Raw genomic sequence first — 17,467 nt, 5'->3', positions numbered from 1 at the left:
ATGTCTGTCTGGTAGCTGTGAGATCTATTTGATTGTGGAATAGTTTCCCCGTGGAAGTCGCAGAAGCCTCATCAGCTGAGTAATTCTGAACTAGATTGAACCTAGCACTGGGGAATATGCTGTAGGAAGCAATCTGAGGGGTGGACAAGATGTTCTGAACCAATGCAGGGCGGTACATCACAGCTGCAGGGCTTTTTAAAGGGCCCATCAGTTTCTGCTGAATTTCAAATCTCACGTTGCAAGCAGTTCCTCGCACTAATGGTCGCAAAGAAAACTTTCCCTATGTGACGCAATGCAGCGCGGCCTTCCTGAATCTGCAGAGAGTCTGCACCAGCACCTCTCACGGCTGGCATGACTGGCAATGGGGCATTTGCTTTGGTGCAAAATGAGCACAACACCAACCCGGTTCTGCTGCCGTTCAAGCAGAGATCGTGAGCGGGGATTTAGTAGCGCACTGAGTTTATTTTTTTTATTTTTGCCCCTTCTCTGATACCTGGGACTTGCTCCAGTGGAAAGCTATACAGTTCTGGCTAGCATCTACAATCCAGCCTATTAATGCCTGGGAAGGTCAAACGGTAGAGGGGAAAACCGAGTATCTACACCCAGAAACAGAGAAGCAAGAGAAATCTAGGAGATCTGTGGCCTTGCATGGATTTATGCCTGGTTTTCTTGTCAAATCCGTTAATGAGAACACTTGAAGAAGTGTTTAATTATTGATTACTTGTGGATGGGGTATTTAGCTGTAATGTGTAATTGCCCTGTGTGTGCCACTCGGCTGTATTGAACATTTATAATTGAGAAGTATTGCCAAAATGCTATTCTGTTGTGATTCTTTATCAAAGGATGTAAGTCAGAATAGGCATTTCTGGGTGTGATTTCAAACCAGGAATGGCCAGGGATCTCCAAGAAAAGACTAATTATTTGCATTACAGGCAAAATCTGGGTGAGCCCCATTGCGCTGGGTGCTGTACATACATATAGTGAGAGATGCCCTGTCCCAAAGAGCTGACAGTCGAAACAGGCAAAGGATGGGAGGGGTAACTGAGGCACAGAGAGGGGATGTGAAATGCCCACCGTCACCCAGCAGGTCAGCAACAGAGTCGGGAATAAGGCCCAGGTCTTGTGACCCCCAAAACAGTACCCCATTGACTACAGCAAACTGCCTGCCCAGGGTGGGGGGAAGCAGTGGATGCAACAGGAACAAATGTTAGGCCACTCCGTTATAACTGGATATTTGTCCTTTCATTGCTGAGATAATTTGCTTCATTTCAGTTACTATTTAATCGATATGGGAGGTCGCAGGACAGGCCTCTTTGCTTCTCTACATTTTAGACAACATTTTCCTCCCACCCAGCAAACCATTTCTGGCTGCTCCTCTTTGCATTCCAGACAAGAGTGGGAGCTAATTTCCAGAGCAATTAAAACTTGGTGCGGAGGAACTGTTTGAAATTGCCGAGCTGATAATAACAACGGACAATTAGATGGTGGCTCTCAGCCAAGTGCTCCACAAACTTAGATTAAAAACTCTTTATCATCAAGGGATCGCTTCCCCCCATCATCGAAATGCAGGCACTTCAGGGGTGGAAAGCAGCAGCCTTTAAACAGCACACAGCAACCCTGCACAACAGTTTAGGACAAGAAGTACCTATGAATCCTCTATCCCACTCAAACTACTGGCAGAATTTAAGGTCCAAAATGTAAATATAGATTCATAGAGCCCAAGGCCAGAAGGGACCATCGTGATCATCTAGTCTGACCTCCTGCATCGCACAGGCCAGAGACCTGCCCTGCAATAATTCCTAGAGCAGATCTTTTTAGCAAAACAGCCTGTCTTGATTGAAAACTGGTCAGTGATGAAGAGTCCCAAATCCAATGGTGAAGTAACATCACAGTTAAAAATGTACACATTTTTTTCAGTGTTAATTGGTCTAACTCCGACTTCCAGCCATTAGATCGGGTTAGGCCTGTCTCTGCTAGACTGGAGAGCCTGTTATTAAATATTTCTTCCCCATGTAGATACTTATATACTATGATCAAGGCATCCCATAACCTTCTCTTTGCTAAGCTAAATAGATGCAGCTCTCTGAGTCAATCACTAGAAACAGATTTTCTCATCCTGTAATCATTCTCCCGGCTCTTCTCTGAACCCTCCCCAATTTATCAACGTCCTTCTTGAATTGCGGGCACCAGAACTGGGCCCAGGATTCCAGCGGCGGTCGCACTAGTGCCAAATACAGAGGTCAAATAACTTCTCGACTTTTACTCAAGCCTATTTATGCATCCAAGGATCACATTAGCATTACACTGGGAGCTCGTGTTCAGCTGATTATCCACCACGACCCCCAAACCTTTTTCAGAGTCACTGCTTCCCATCCTGTAAGTATGGCCTGCATTCTGTGTTCACATTCTTCGTCTACATTTACCTGTGTTCAAACACACATTGTTTGCTTGCACCCACTTACTAAGTGATCGAAATCGCTCTGACTCAGTGACCTGTCTTCTTTGTTATTTACCACCCCTCCAATTTTCATATATGACACAATTTTTGCATCATATTACACACACACACACACACACACAGAGAGAGAGAGAGAGAGAGAGCTGAGAGAGCTATTCACAATGAGCAAATCCTGGTAGAAAAACTAGTCTTTTCTGTTTGTTATCTCTGAACAGCCTTTGGTTGAGAGTTCCAAAGCGGACTAGGAGATTTAGCCACACAACTCCCATTAACTTCAGCCTCGATCTTTACACACGTCTTCGTTATTCAGAATTATTCACTGACTTCTGCAGCCCACACGGGCTAGTCACTGTCGCTATGTTATGAGAGCTCTGTGTACAAAGCGATATCTGTAGCTACACGAGTATATGGATAATACACATCCAGAGTCTCATCTAGTGGGGTATGAGAATAGGGACTTGCTCACAACTGTATAGGCTCAATACAGATTTTGTTCTTATACTGCATGAGCAGCTCTTAACAGACAGGTTCAGGGCCAATAGTTGTTGGATCAGGCCCTTCAATCATAGAGATTTGCACCGTCTCTGTATATGTGCAGCTCCTAGCACATTGTGAGCGACACTAAAGCACGTAAATAATAACAACACATCATTCACACTGTGCAATTGGGCACCCAAGTCACATGGTGTTTTTCCCACTTCCCTCATTGGTCAACTCCCCAGAGCATGTGAAGCTTTCAACAGAAGGGCCGGGTGAAGCCTCCCAGCCTGAACATTTGCACGCACACCAATTTGCACGAGTTCTCCCCAGGCTCTCTCTTTTCAGACAGTCCCTGCAAACAGAGAGATGCACTGCAACGTCCATGAGGATGTCCGAGCAGTGCCACAGGGATGAGGGGCTTGCCAGTACCCACCCAACTCCCAGATTCGCCTGCGTTGGCATTGGGCCAGGACGCTGGGCCCGGCATGCCTGCTCTTCCGAGAAAGGCACCAATGGACCTTCACTGGCCCGAGATGGCCAGGAGCTTGGCTCCACGTCTCATCTGAAAGACGCCACCTCCGCCAGCACGGCACCCCAGCACCAGGCTCCAGCGTTTGTCCAGCACCGACTTAGGCCTCGTCTACGCCTGGGTAAGCCATGCACACTCAGTGCATGCCCTGTCCCCACCCATGGTGGCTGGACCACAGGGACAGGGAGATACACCCACTGGAGCCTTTGCTCTTTGAACTCCCGCAGTAGAGGCTTGTGCATTTCCATCTCGAGGTTCCAGATTTAATCCCCCTGCTGACGACCGGGCCGGGGTGTGTCAGTATGCTGGAAACAGTGGGACCTCTGATCTCCATTGATGAGCTCCGTATTGTTGACAGGACTCTGGTGTTTATACCACTGCGCCATCTAACCCGCTCCAGAGCCCTCTCAGCCCCTGCTGTTGCTGGCACCGATACAGCAGCACCAGTGGATACCGGTGGTCCCATTTTTTTTTTTTCCAGCACAGATGCAGCCTCCGATGGAAAAGCACCACCTACTGAACTGCCAGCATCACTTCCTGCAGTGATCTGGTGTTTCCACGGAGACATCTCAGCCAAGTTCTGATCTGGTCCAGCACCACCCTGGCTTGGGATGAAGGAACCGCCCAAGGGGCAGGAGAGCCAATCAGGGATGAAATGGGAGAAACGCTCCCCTCCCCCCCCCCCAACGTGAGGGCTCCTACCTCAAAAGTGAAGGGGTAGGCATGCTCGCCAAGCTTCTTGATCAGCCGTTCCTGGAGTCGCGTCAGGGGTTTCTTCTCCTCAGGGACCGGGGGGAAGGCTTGGATGTTGGCCACAAAAAGATCCTTCCGGAAGGTCAGTCCCAGCACGTCCAGATCCTCCCGGCCGTAACGGAAGGCGCAGGTCAGCGTGACGAAGACTGGCAGGGAGAGAAGGCATCAAATGGGAGAGATCAGCAAATAATCCTTTCAACGGTATTAACATTATGGTGGGATCAGGGCCCCACTGTGCTGCATAAACACACCACCAGAGACCAGAGAGTTCACATGCTAAAGAGACAGAGGACGTTGTGAAAGGAAGCGAAGAGCTTGTATATTTCCCACAGGCGGCACAGCTAGGATTTGAGCCGGGATCTCCTGCCTCCTATTCCACTGCCCTAGGCACAAGATTCGGGTGCAACACGCACTTTTGTGTGTGCTGCGGGGCTGAGGAGAGGAACAGACAGACCTGGCAGTCGAGACGGGAGGGTGGGAGCTGGGATTTCATTACACAAGTACCTAATTCCACGCTTGCGATTTCATTTCCCCCTCGCCCCATCGTTTCTGCTGCTAGCAAACAGCCCAGCGAGGGGAACTTTCATCCGTCGCCTCGTATTTCTCCCAGGAACGCAGACACAAACAGAAAATGACACAGCTGAACCAAATACCCACGAGAAATGACTCAGACTAGGGGGATGGGACCCATGCACTCCGCCCCAGGGTCTGGGCAGCTGTCTCAATGCCGGCTCTAGTCCCACCGGCCCCGTCACCTGCAGCAACGTCTGAAGGCTTAAATAACAATCTCCGTGCTGCCGTGTCCCACTCTGGAGTGCGGGTGATGGTGGGAGAACAGGAGGGTTCAGAGTGATTTCAACCCCTCTTCCAGACTGTTTTAGAGCTGGATTTATACTGATCCCTTCCCTAGGCAAAGGCATCACAGGCACAGCTGGGCCAGCATCGCCTTGTTCGTTTGCTTCATCGTTAGATCCCTGCCCTTCTGCTGTTCTTCTCTCTCTAGGTTGCAGAGCAGGGACTGTCTGTGTGCGTGCTCGGTACTTCTGTTACAGCACACTTCGTATTTCTCTTACAGGAATGCCTAAAGAGCTGAACTGCGATCAAGCACGCTGCGTCGGCTTTGCCTTCTGCCAGCGAAAGCATACAGCACAGCTTCCGCACGCTACATTAAAGAAGAAAAGGACCCTGCACCACCTGGGAAAATGAAGGGAGAAAGACCAAGCCACAGGTGCGCGTCATTGCACTCAGATACTGCGGTGATGGGTGCGCTGTGTAAGGACCTGAACAGACCAGAACAGTGCTAGGCACTGTACGCACAGAGTAAGAGACGATCCCTGCTGCAGGGAGCTTGCAATCTAAGACGACAAGGAAAAGGTAGTTGAAAGAAAACACCCCTGCTTGGCGCTGTAGCACCCTGCTGGCTGAATGTCATACTACAGGGACCCCCAGCCTCAGTTTCCCCCTCCCAATGATTTTCTGCCTCTCCGGTGGGCTCGTGTGGGTCATTGTCCAAGTTCAGTCCCCTTTTGGGTAGCTGAAGTCCAAACCCACAAGAATCTCTTTTGACCCATTTGGTTTCTTCAGCCTCCTTCTGGGCTCAGTTCCCAGTCACTGCTGGGCTACCTTTCAGTTTCTGTGCTCTGGGATAGAGCGCTGACTCCCCACTGCTTCCTCTGACTCCCCGAGACCCGGTTTCAGGGTTTTCCACGGGCACCCAACTTGCTGCCTGCAGTCCCTCCTCTAAACTAAGTTTTCTTAGCCCTTGTAAAGAAATCGCCCAGCCTGGGGGGAGAAGGGGTGCTAATCTTATACAGGTATGAGTCCAACTGTCCTTAAAGGGCTAGCCAACCTGTGACACCCTGTCACAGGCCAGCGGGACCCTGAAATCAGCCTTGCCCCCAGTCTCTCCCGGTCGGGGCAGACTCCCAGCTGGGTGTAATGGCGTTGAGTGATGGAGCCTGGCTGCAGGCAAGGACTCAGACACAGCTGAGGGAGGACGACCCAGGGGAGAGGGGGTTGAATTTTGTGACATTTAGTCTGCAGAAGAGAAGAGTGAGGGGGGATTTGATAGCAGCCTTTAACTACCTGAAAGGGGGTTCCAGGGAGGATGGAGCTAGGCTGTTCTCAGTGGTGGATGACAGAACTAGGAGCAATGGTCTCAAGTTGCAGGGCGGGAGGTCTAGGTTGGATATTAAGATAAACTTTTTCCCTAGGCGGGTGGTGAAGCACTGGAATGGGTTACCTAGGGAGGTGGTGGAATCTCCATCCTTAGAGGTTTTAAGCTGCGGCTTGACAGAACCCTGGCTGGGATGATTTAGCTGAAGTTAGTCCTGGTTTGAGCAGGTGGTTGTACAAGACACCTCCTGAGGTCCCTCCCAACCCTCATCTTCTCTGATTGATTCTATGACTTGGCCAGAGGGCTGAGCCACAGAAGACCCAGTGAGAGGCAGACGGCCTGTAGGAGGCGCTAGAGCCAAGGATACCAGTGACATTACACACAGATACTGGGGGGCGCTCTAAGGGCGAGCGTACCCTATCGCACACCCCCATTTCACAGACAGGAAAGCGAGAGGTTCAGTGACTTGTCCAAGAGCACATGGGAAGTCCCTGGCAGACCTGGGAATCAAACCCAACTCTCTCCTGAGTTCTAGTCAAGTGCCTTATCAACAAAACCAGCCTCCTTTCTCTACAGCTCAGGGCGCCATTTTCCAGCTGAATGAAATGCTTTGTCCTCACCAGCCTCAACATTCACAACACCTGAAGAGAACACAATTCTAAGTCTAAATCCTCCTGACTGGGGCCTTTCAGGGTTATTCTAATGACAGCAGCAGCAGAGATGCTATTTCTTACCTAGAACAAGAGGCGTCTGCGACAGAGAATTTGGAGGCGACCCCCCCCATTTTCTCCCGCTCTGCTGAGATTTGGTGGGTGACTTTCTCTTAGAGGTGCTGAGCCCTGCTGCTAATCCTGAACGACCACTCCTTGATGTGGTGCGCGCCCTAGCCCCTGCTTTGGCGCAGCAGATAGCTGACCCCCCTACATCCCCCAGCGATATTTAGGAACCGTGTCTGTGCTTTTTTGTTGCCATTTGAAGCAAGCAGGTTTTCAATGGGCCTCCTGCTCCTTGCGTGGTCACTGTAAAAGCACATTCGGATGGCCCTGCAGCAATGGAGTTGTTCTGCCCTGCAGAACAGGTGAGAGGCTGCTCCCCCCACGTGGGTTTTGAAGCCCCAGTTAAACACTGCCCAGTCAGCTGGGACCAAAGGGCTAAGCAGTTACCTTTCCTTTCTTTTAAGTACTCTGGATCAACCAACACAACGCCATCTGAAAGAGAAGACAGGCAAAATTAGGAGGGAAACTCAGAACACAAACTAGTCTCCCGTGCATAGGGGTCAGGGGGAGAATCTCAGGGGTGCCCCGTTAACACAATTCTCTGGTATCCCACAACAGCATGTCCTACACATGGTGAAAGGATGGGTCTGCCCGTTCCCCACCTGCCTTACACACCGTCTCCATCAGTCTCTGTCACTCCCCCTGTCTCTGGGCCACTCAGACCCAGTCTTGGATCCAGTTCCCTTCCCCGTCGGTCCAGCTCCCTCCACCCCACCCAGAACCAGAGCTCATGATCAAAAAGGACTTTACAAGCATTAATCTTCCTAGCCACCGCTGTGAGAATGGTCAGTAATATCCTCACTTTGCAGATTGGGAAACTGAGGCACAGAGAGATTTAAGGCCAGGATCTTCAGCAGTATTTAGGTGCCTAACTCCCATTGGTTTCTTTGGGAGTTAGGGGCCTAAATACTTTTGATACTCAGTGACTTGCCAGAAGTCTCACAGGTCAGAGCTGGGACTAGAACCAAGGAGCCCTGAACTCACTGGTGAGGACATCGAGGGACATTGCTCAGATAATCGCAGCAGAGCAGAGCACATTTTCTCGGGGGCATTTACCGGCTGCCACATGGCACAGACCAGCTGGTGGCTGGCTGCCTTCCAAAGGCAGCTCCCATCATGAGTCGCACCAGGGCTGCTTCTAGACCTTCCCAGGGGTTATGCCACTCTGCCTGACCCTCCGTCGGGGAAGGCTCAGAGGCCTCTTGCACCAGCGGGCTGGACAGGCTGTGACGGAGGCACCACGACTTACATTCCCAACTCCCTTTCTAGCGAACACTCGAGGAAACCTCGTCAAAATGACCCTCGTGAACTCTCTGATGTTTATCCTCTCCTTGCTCTCACCTGGGGCTCTGAAGCCGGCCGAGACCACCGTGGAAACCAAAGAGAACTTGCAGCAACCAGCATCTTGGTCATCATCAAGGATTGAATTTGGGACCTCCCAAGTGAAAGCTGTGAGAGGCTAAAGCTTGAGCCAAAGGACTACGAACCCTGAGGAGGGACCTGTAGCAGAGTCATAGCCTCTGTGGATATGGCGGCTGTGTAATAAACACTGCGCCTAGCCTACGCACGAAGACCCAGCTCCTCAGAGGTATTTGTCTACCTCCCCCTGACTTCAGTGGCAGCGAGGTGCCTAAATACCTTGGAGGGTCTGGGCCAAAGTGAATAAAGATCTCAAGGGTTGGCCTCCTGAGTAGAGAAAAGGTTCCTCTCTGCCTATGGGAATTAGGGCGCTGGGTGACAGCACACGCTGCGTAAATGTTCAGTCTAGGTTGCTTTCTGTACTGAGCTTCTGCTTCCCAGCCTGTCTTGTGGATGCCCTCCCACACACACGCGGCACTGAGCGCTGCGAGCGCAGGCGACGCATGCGTGGCCCAAAGAGAAACCATTAGTGGTGAGAATCAAGTCCCATTGCAGAACAAACCAACCACACCCGCTCCTAGGGCAACCGATCTCCTCCCAGCAGAAGGGGTGAGCCAGTTGCAAGCATAGCTCTGCAGCCTAGAGAACGCAGGGTCAGGACAGGTTTTGCCACACCGGAACAAGAGCCCATCCAAGCTGTTACCTGGCAGCTCTGAGTTCTTGGGGAACCAGGGCGCAAAACCCCGACTCTCTCTCTGGCTCACCTGAATACCTCCCCCAGGCTGCTTGAACCAGAAACCAAAGGCATTTCAACATGAAAAGGCCGTGGAAAACCCTCCCATCAAGGGTGATACAACTCCCCATGCCTCATCTACAGCAAAGATGTAAAAAGGGGGCATACAGAAGCCTCATCTACATGGAAGATGGAACACGCACTGAACTCTGGGACTGCCAAAGCAGGGAACGCACTGAACTCTGGGATTGGTAAAGCAGGGACGCACTGCATGTTGGGAAATCTCTGCTCTGGATGTAAATGAACTCACACCTGTGCACATCCGGCTCGGCTCCGCAGTTATCAGACCATTCTAGGTATTGATATGCAAAACACTGAATCCTGGTTGCATTGGGAGCTCTCTCTCAAGGAAAAACACCCTTCCAGGAAGGATCAGCTCCTTTTATCCAGACATTGTTTATCCATAAACAAACCTGGTGTCTACAAAATCCCCCTATCAGAGTTCAAACCCCTGTTCTGATGCTTGGATCCAAACTCTGCATCAGTTTCACTGGAACCTGTCTTCTCTTCCTGACTGATCATGCTGGGGACTCTGCCAGACTCAGAGCGCTCCAGACCCTAAGCCGACCAGCCTGTTCCTGGGAACCTCTGAGCTGCATGGAGTGGTGAGACCGCCCCCCCGCCTTTCTTCCCCCAACACACTTTTTGTCTCTCTCCATCTCTCTCTCTTAGTCCAGGTATAACTTCCTACTTTTGTAATCAAACCTGGGCTAGCTTTCTCCAATCCCCCAACTGTGATTGTGTAGTACTGTAAGTGTTTGATTGTTTTTCTCTCCTTGTATGGTATTACTATTAGTATCATAAGTTTTATATACCTGGCAATAAAATAACTGTTATAATCAAGCTGGTTGCCACTCTCTCTCTCTCTCTCTCTCTCTTTCTACAAACTGCATGTACTCCTTTGTGTTCTTGGTCCCTATCTTGCTCTGCAGCAATGCTTCTCTTACCTAAGCCAAAGATCTCTGGAGTGCCCAAAAATCCTATGGGGTTTGCTCATCAAGGGGGTCACTGCTAGAACAATTGTGGTGTAAAGGGGCATATGAAGAGGACAGCCAGGAAGTGCTATTCTGCCTAGCCTATGGAGTCCAGGGGCAAATAAGGGTGTGGCTCAAGGTGCCGTTTGACCCAGCCTGATTGAGTCCAGGGGCAAATAAGGGGAGTAGCCGAAAAGTGCTATTTGGACCCAGCCTGCTCAAGAAGCACGCTCTATTCTGGTGCGTGGCAAAGGGGCATATAAGGGTGGCCACTGAAAATGTGACGTCACCCAACCTGCTGAGTTCAGGGACGCATAAGGGGTCAGCTGAGAGTGCTGATAGCCCGGTCCGCTCAGACGTACTCGGTTAATCTGGAATGTGTGTGTGTGTGTGTGTGTATGTGGGGGGGGAGGGTTTATTTGAATCAGGGGCTGGAGGAACCCAGCCCTGAAAACCTTAGGTCCTGCAGGATAGCTCCATTGGGAGGGGACTTGTAGCCATATGAACACACAAGTAACGCAAGCAGTACATTAGTAGAATCACACCCCTAGAATCACCCCCCCTTCCAGGAAGGTAACCCTAATAAATGAGCATACCCCAAGGTGAAGAGCAAATCTGGTAACAAAGCCTGGTATCCCCTTGCCAGGCCTGAGCAGACACTCCTGCTGGCCTCCCTGGGCTTTGGATTAGGTGCTTGGACAACAGTCCTGTAATACACTAGCTATATAACACCACACAGGTGCGGGGGGTGGCATTTTCCCCTGACCCCAGCAGCTGATCAGTTTCTGCCCTCATCATTTTGATCCTGCTCACACCTCCAGAGGTGAGACTATTCTGAATAGTGACACCATCAAATCATTGCCCATCAGTTCCAGAAGGGATCATTAAATCATCTCGTCTGACCTCCTGTATAACACAGGCCAGAGCGTTTCACCCAGGTACACCTGTCTTCCTTAATGATCTGGAGGATGGGGTGGATTGCACCCTCAGCAAGTTTGCAGATGACACTAAGCTGGGGGGAGTGGTAGATAGGCTGGAGGGCAGGGATAGGATACAGAGTGACCTAGACAAATTGGGGATTGGGCCAAAAGAAATCTGATTAGGTTCAACAAGGACAAGTGCAGAGTCCTTCACTTAGGACGGAAGAATCCCATGCACAGCTACAGACTGGGGACCGACGAGCTAGGCAGCAGTTCTGCAGAAAAGGACCTGGGGGTTACAGTGAACAAGAAGCTGGATATGAGTCAGCAGTGTGCCCTGGTTGTCAAGAAGGCTAACGGCATATTGGGCTTCATTAGTAGGAGCATTGCCAGCAGTGGAGGAAAGTGATTATTCCCTCTATTCGGCATTGGTGAGGCTGCATTTGGAGTATTGTGTCCAACTTTGGAACCCCCACTACAGGAAGGATGTGGACAAACTGGAGAGAGTCCAACGAAGGGCAACGAAGATGATTAGGGGGGTGGAGCACAGGACGTATGAGGAAAGGCTGAGGGAACTGGGCTTGTTTAGTCCACAGAAGAGGGGATTTGGTAGCAGCCTTCAACTACCTGAAGGCAGGTTCCAGGGAGGATGGAGCTAGGCTGTTCTCAGTGGTGGCAGGTGACAGAACAAGGAGCAACACTCTCAAGTTGCAGTGGGGGAGGTCTAGGTTGGATATTATGATAAACTTTTTCCCTAAGCGGGTGGTGAAGCACTGTAATGGGTTACCTAGGGAGGTGGTGGAATCTCCATCCTTAGAGGTTTTTAAGCTGCGGCTTGACAAAGCCCTGGCTGGGATGATTTAGCTGGGGTTGGCCCTGCTATGAGCAGGGGATTGGACTAAAGACCTCCTGAGGTCCCTTCCAACCCCCATCTTCTATGATTCTATGTCTTGAGCCCAATATCTTGTGCCGGACTAACGCATCTTCCAGCACGGCAGCCAGTCTGGATCTGAAGGCGGCAAGAAATGGGGAATCCACAGAACATGCTGCACACAAACACTGCCTTATCTCCTTTGCAAATCCGTTGCACCTTCCTCCCTGAATTCATTCGTAACACAGCTCTGCTGGGCATGAAGACAGGGGCACGGGAGAAAAGAGACCCGAGATGGAGGCAGGGCCGATGCCAGGATGGTGAGGACAAGCAGGCTGGAGATGGCAGAAGAGAGGGATTTGGAGGAGGGAGTGAAGTGGTGGGAGGGGAGAGGGTTTGGGCAGCTGGGTTCAGGATAAATGATACAGGGAGGCCGAGATGAGCTGCAGTTGGTGGTCACAGTGGCTGAGGTCAGAGGACAGAGGCCGGCGTGGAGACTGGGAAGCACTCAGATAATGAAGGCATCCAATCATGGGCTCCAGCAAGGCTGGGACCTCAACCACTGTGCTCAAGGCTAAAACCGGAACTTCATCTCCCCACTCCTTGGACTTTTTGGGGGAGGGCTTAGGAACGCAGCCCAGACAGACCCAGCCCTCCCCAGCGACGGGGAGGAGTCACAGCATGGAGCCGTCTGCCTGGTGGTTCTGGTTTTGGGAAGGCGGCGGTCTCCTCAGAACACCCCTAGCAGGAGGGTTGGGCCCAATCCTCCCTCGAAACCTCTTTGCTCCTCCTGAGCCGCACATCTAACTAAGCTCATGTCCTCTGTGTCCCTTCCCATGACAGCTGGAATTGCATAACCCTTCTGGGGCCATCTGCCAGCATCCCTTGTGACTTATCTCAACAAAGGGCCCAAGCAGAAACCGCGGGTGAGCCCGGATCAAGGCCCTGCACAGGGACTCAGGCCACAAACTCCCTGGGTCACCCTGAGCCAGTGACTTCATCTCTCTGGGCCTCGGTTCCCCAGCTATACAATGGGGCCAGTGATGCTTCTTTTTTCCCCACCCTTTGTCCATTTTGTCTGCCCGGACTGTAAGCTCCTCGGCGGCAGGGATTGTCTCCCACTCTGAGTTTCAATGGGGCCCTGATCCCAGCTGGGGCTAGGGCTGGTCAAAAAATTCCATCGTAACATTTTGGATTGGGAATCGGGTTCCCCACAAGCCAGTCATTTCCCCCGGGATGTCTGCTGTCTTCCAAATGCTTTGATGGTTTCATCAAAACACCAACAACCCTGGAGTGTTTTTGGTTTTTCGATGAAAAGTCCAAAGTTTCTGCTGAGAAGTTTGATGAAAGCTATACCTGCCCCGACCACCCATTTGAATAAAAAATCTCCATGAAAACCCCCCCATTTTCCAGCCAGCTCTTACTGCAGATGCTTCCATCTCACGAAGACTAGAGTACACCCTTGCCATACGGCACAGCACTTGAGTAGCCACATGCAGCTGTAATAAGCACTTTACCCAGGAGCCTTTGCAGGATCGCAAACTCCTGTGGCAGGATCATAACCTGCCATGCCTGTGAAGTCCTATGTCATGTATATGTTGCTGACAGAGGAGGTGATGATGGACACTGCAGGGAATGGTTGATGCCCGCCACCAGGAGATGCTATGGAGCACGCTTGCACTACTTCTGGGTTATCAATCTGGTACTGCCCACTCCAGAGATATATTGCAATGCACACGAATAAAAGCAAACAAACATGTCTGTCGGCAAAGGCCCCCGCGCTTCAGTCTGTGACTAATAAGGTGCAGCCGTGGTCCTTTGCGATGTGCTGAAATTAATTAGTTTGTCGGGGAAAGGGCAGCCACTTGAAAACAAATCAGAAGAATCTGAATCAGCAAAAGTTAAACGGGTGCAATCAGCTCCTCCCAGAACAAAGGAGATTGGACGTGGGGATGAGTCAGGTTTACAAATTCCTAGGGAGGAGAAATTAGCAATTTGAAAAGGTTGTTTTTCTTTTTTTTCCTAGCTAAAGTAATCAAAGGCAGGAGTGTAATTAAATATTAAAAACACCCGCCACGCGCAAGATGGAAGAAAATGGGGAAGCAATGTTCTCTGCTACTCTGTGTAATTAATCCAGGGAGACTCGGTGTATAATAAAAATAACAACGATAATTAGAAATTGACTCTAGTACAAATACCCAGATAGCGGTGATGGGATTGGGAGCGTCTCAAGACCCCCCACTACAAAAAAGATGTGGACAATTTGGAGAGAGTGCAGCGGAGGGCAACCAAAATGATTAGGGGGCTGGAGCACAGGACTTATGAGGAGAGGCTGAGGGAACTGGGCTTGTTTAGTCTGCAAAAGAGAAGAGTGAGGGGGGATTTGATAGCGGCTTTTAACTACCTGAAAGGGGGTTCCAGGGAGGATGGGGCTAGGCTGTTCTCGGTGGTGGCAGATGACAGAACAAGGAGCAACGGTCTCAAGTTGCAGGGGGAGGTCTAGGTTGGACATTAGGAAAAAGTTTTTTACTAGGAGGGTGGTGAAGCATTGGAATGGGTTACCTAGGGAGGTGGTGGAATCTCCATCCTTACAGGTTTTTAAGCTGAGGCTTGACAAAGCCCTGGTTGGGATGATATAGCTGAGGTTAGTCCTGCTTTGAGCAGGGGGTTGGACTAGATGACCTCCTGAGGTCCCTTCCAACTCTAATATTCTATGATTCTATGATTCTATGAAGACAAACAGTGTCACTTAACTCTGAAGGAGGACAGGTGGTCCCATGGATAGGGGCCTGGACTAGGACACCTGGGATGTCTTCCACTAATGTCTTTTGTTGTTTGGGGAAGTTGCTTTCCCTCACTCTCCTTGTCTATTTAGGTGGTAGGGTCTTCAGAGCAGGACCTATCTCTCACTGTACATGTGCAGCATCTGACACGGGGGGACCCAGGTCACAGTTGCGGCCCTCAAGCACCATGGTAAGACAAATAAAAAAAACACTGGGAGATACATATGCTGAAATGAGGGCAAACAAGTGTCATGCTTCAGGGCATAAGATGGTGTCCACATTGACACGGGTCAGGAAGGAATGGGTCCCCCTCACCTCTGTGTGCAGCATTGCACAGCTGGACAAGTGAGTTATACAGAGTGTTCACCCTCCTTTCTGTATGGGCCATTCTCAGACTAGCTGGACTCATTGTCCGATCCAGTACAGCCAGTCCTATGATCCAGAATGAATGGCCTTTTCTATCCCTCCTGCCTTCTCTCAGAGCTCTGGGTGGAGGAATGCACCTCCAGTTTGGCAGGTCAGTGTTCTCAGTGCTATGCCTTTCCAGCCAGGGATACTCCTCTGGGTTTGCAACGGGTGTAGCTGAGAGTGAAGTTCTGCCCTTGGAATCTAGACATGGAAAGGACCTGTCAGGTCCATCTCACAGCGACCTGCAGAGGACTGCCCCCAACAGGTCATTGACTCTTCTCTGCCCGCCCACTCCTTTGCCAATTTATTTCCGCTAACGCGGTACCAGGGACCAAACGCAACAGTCCAGGTCCTGCTGTACCTCAGCTACACCACAAGAGACCACGGCTCCCTGCTCTGTGCCACGTTGGCTCTGACCAGTCAGCCTTCAGTCACACTGCTGGCCTTTTCGACAGCCACTGCAAACTCCGCTCTGATTTAACACACTCCAGGCTCTTTGGTCACTATGGCCGGCCAGTTTTTCCCCAAGCAGAAAGCAGCCAAGGCAATGATGCTCGGACCAGATTAGTGTTCAGGGCAGATTAGGTTTAGGGATAAGGGGGAGGCCAGTTCCAAAACTGTTTCTTATTATTTCCTTGATGGAAATATTTCCTAGGTGGTCTCTCTCTGGATCCATGTCCCTGGACCACCCCATCCTTCACCACTAGGGGCTGGGCTTCGTGATGCAAAATTTTTATGCTGGGGGAATTACAAAATGGCCCTCAGATGGCAACAGTTCCAGGTACTTTTATAGTTCCATTCTCCCCATGGCTGCCTCCCACTCACAGACAGCCTGACCCACAGCCCAGCGAAGAGAGTGGAAAGGCTCCCATGACTAAGTGGTTCAGGTCCCATTTTCAAAAGTGATTGAGATGCAGGCGCCTAAAGCGCTTCTGAAAATGCTACCCAAGGACTTTGGTAGGAAGGCCAGTCTTGTAGCACCAGCTCAGGGGCTCTGAGTTCAATTCCCAGCTGCTACAAATGCCCTGTGTGACCTTGGGCGAGTCATTGGATCTCTCTGCGCCTCCGTCCGCAAACTGGAGAGGATAGCAGTTTAGGTGTCTGGTTAAATATAGGGCATGGACTGTCTTCTGATGCGTGTGTCCAGCACCTAGCACAATGAGTCTCTGATCTCAGCTGGGGCTCCTAGGTGTAACCGCAATACAAATAACAAATAACACTAAGTAAATGCCTGGGCAATGGTCTCCCAGCGTAAGCCGGGAATGGAGCTGGACTGATTCCCTCTGCACAAATCAGAATCCCTTTGCTTCGAACCCCTCCAGGGCGTGGTTTCAGCCCAGGGGACTTGGTGCTGTGTTGAATCCTAATGCTGCTCCCCGCATGCGTGGGAGCTGTACAAATGACGAGCCCTCCTGGGGATTCTGCTAAAAAAGAGTTACTGCACCCAACACGTGTCAAGGTTGCTGTTGTCATTTTCCAAGAAGGTTCCTAGGCTGCACTGGGGGGCGCTGCACAGCCAGAACTGCTCTGTATTCGATCAGAAGCTGCTTTCAGCGTTTCAAGACTGAAATAAAAATACCTCCCCCCACTCCCCAAGCTAGTGCAACTGTTATCCTGGGACTTGCATGGCCTGGACAGTCAGAAACCAGCTCATTCGCAACTGGAGGGGCGTTAAAAAGGAAACGTTCTCCAAAGCCGGCTCTCTCGGCGTGCCACGTTTGGACCAGGAGCACACTGCAGGCAAAAGGGAGTGCTGCCACTGACTTTGATCAGAGCATGACTGGACACTGAGGGCTTGTATGCAGCGAGCTTCTCCCTGACAGAGCAACGTACAGCCACGGCGATGCAATCCCAGGCCACGGACGCACTGCAGCCGTGTCAGAAGGGACGTATGCGCCGGGAGCTGCAAGTCCCTCTTCCTCCACATCATGATGGCTAGAACTAGTCCATAAACCACTGCCTTGTCTCCTTGCAAATCCCTCTGCAGACCCTCTTGTGAAGCCTCTAGCCAGCTGGGATTGCTCCTAGCTACCGTTCTGGTTAATCTAGATGTTATTATTCATTCGGTAGTGAGATAGCCACTCCAAGTTTCTGTTTAAACCCAGTATGAATGTGTCAAGTTTGCAGTTGTTATATATGCCATCATGTGCCAGCAATGCCCCTCTGCCATGTACATTGGCCAAACTGGACTATCACTACGCACAAGGATAAATGGACACAAATCAGACATAAAAAATAACAACATCC

At 50.8% G+C, this 17,467-nt stretch overlaps 1 protein-coding gene across 2 annotated transcripts in view; it reads right to left on the bottom strand.

The window, feature by feature from the left end:
• LOC137147202 (beta-arrestin-1) overlaps positions 1-17,467 on the bottom strand; it is a 173,687-nt gene that overhangs the window by 37,554 nt on the left and 118,666 nt on the right. For both annotated transcript variants that reach the window (XM_067539090.1, XM_067539091.1), the window contains exons 4-5: positions 7,500-7,544; positions 4,170-4,366 (exon numbers count right to left, since the gene is read on the bottom strand). In XM_067539090.1, the coding sequence (XP_067395191.1) occupies positions 4,170-4,366; positions 7,500-7,544 (242 nt within the window). The remainder of the gene's footprint in view (positions 1-4,169; positions 4,367-7,499; positions 7,545-17,467) is intronic.

The sequence above is a fragment of the Emydura macquarii genome, unplaced genomic scaffold (assembly GCF_026122565.2).
Source record: "Emydura macquarii macquarii isolate MOO-44397 ecotype Brisbane River unplaced genomic scaffold, CSIRO-AGI_Emac_v2 contig_509, whole genome shotgun sequence".
NCBI classification, from domain to species: Eukaryota; Metazoa; Chordata; order Testudines; family Chelidae; genus Emydura; species Emydura macquarii.
The sequence above is the reverse complement of the archived record's forward strand: the minus strand, read 5'-3'. Positions and strand labels throughout refer to the sequence as shown.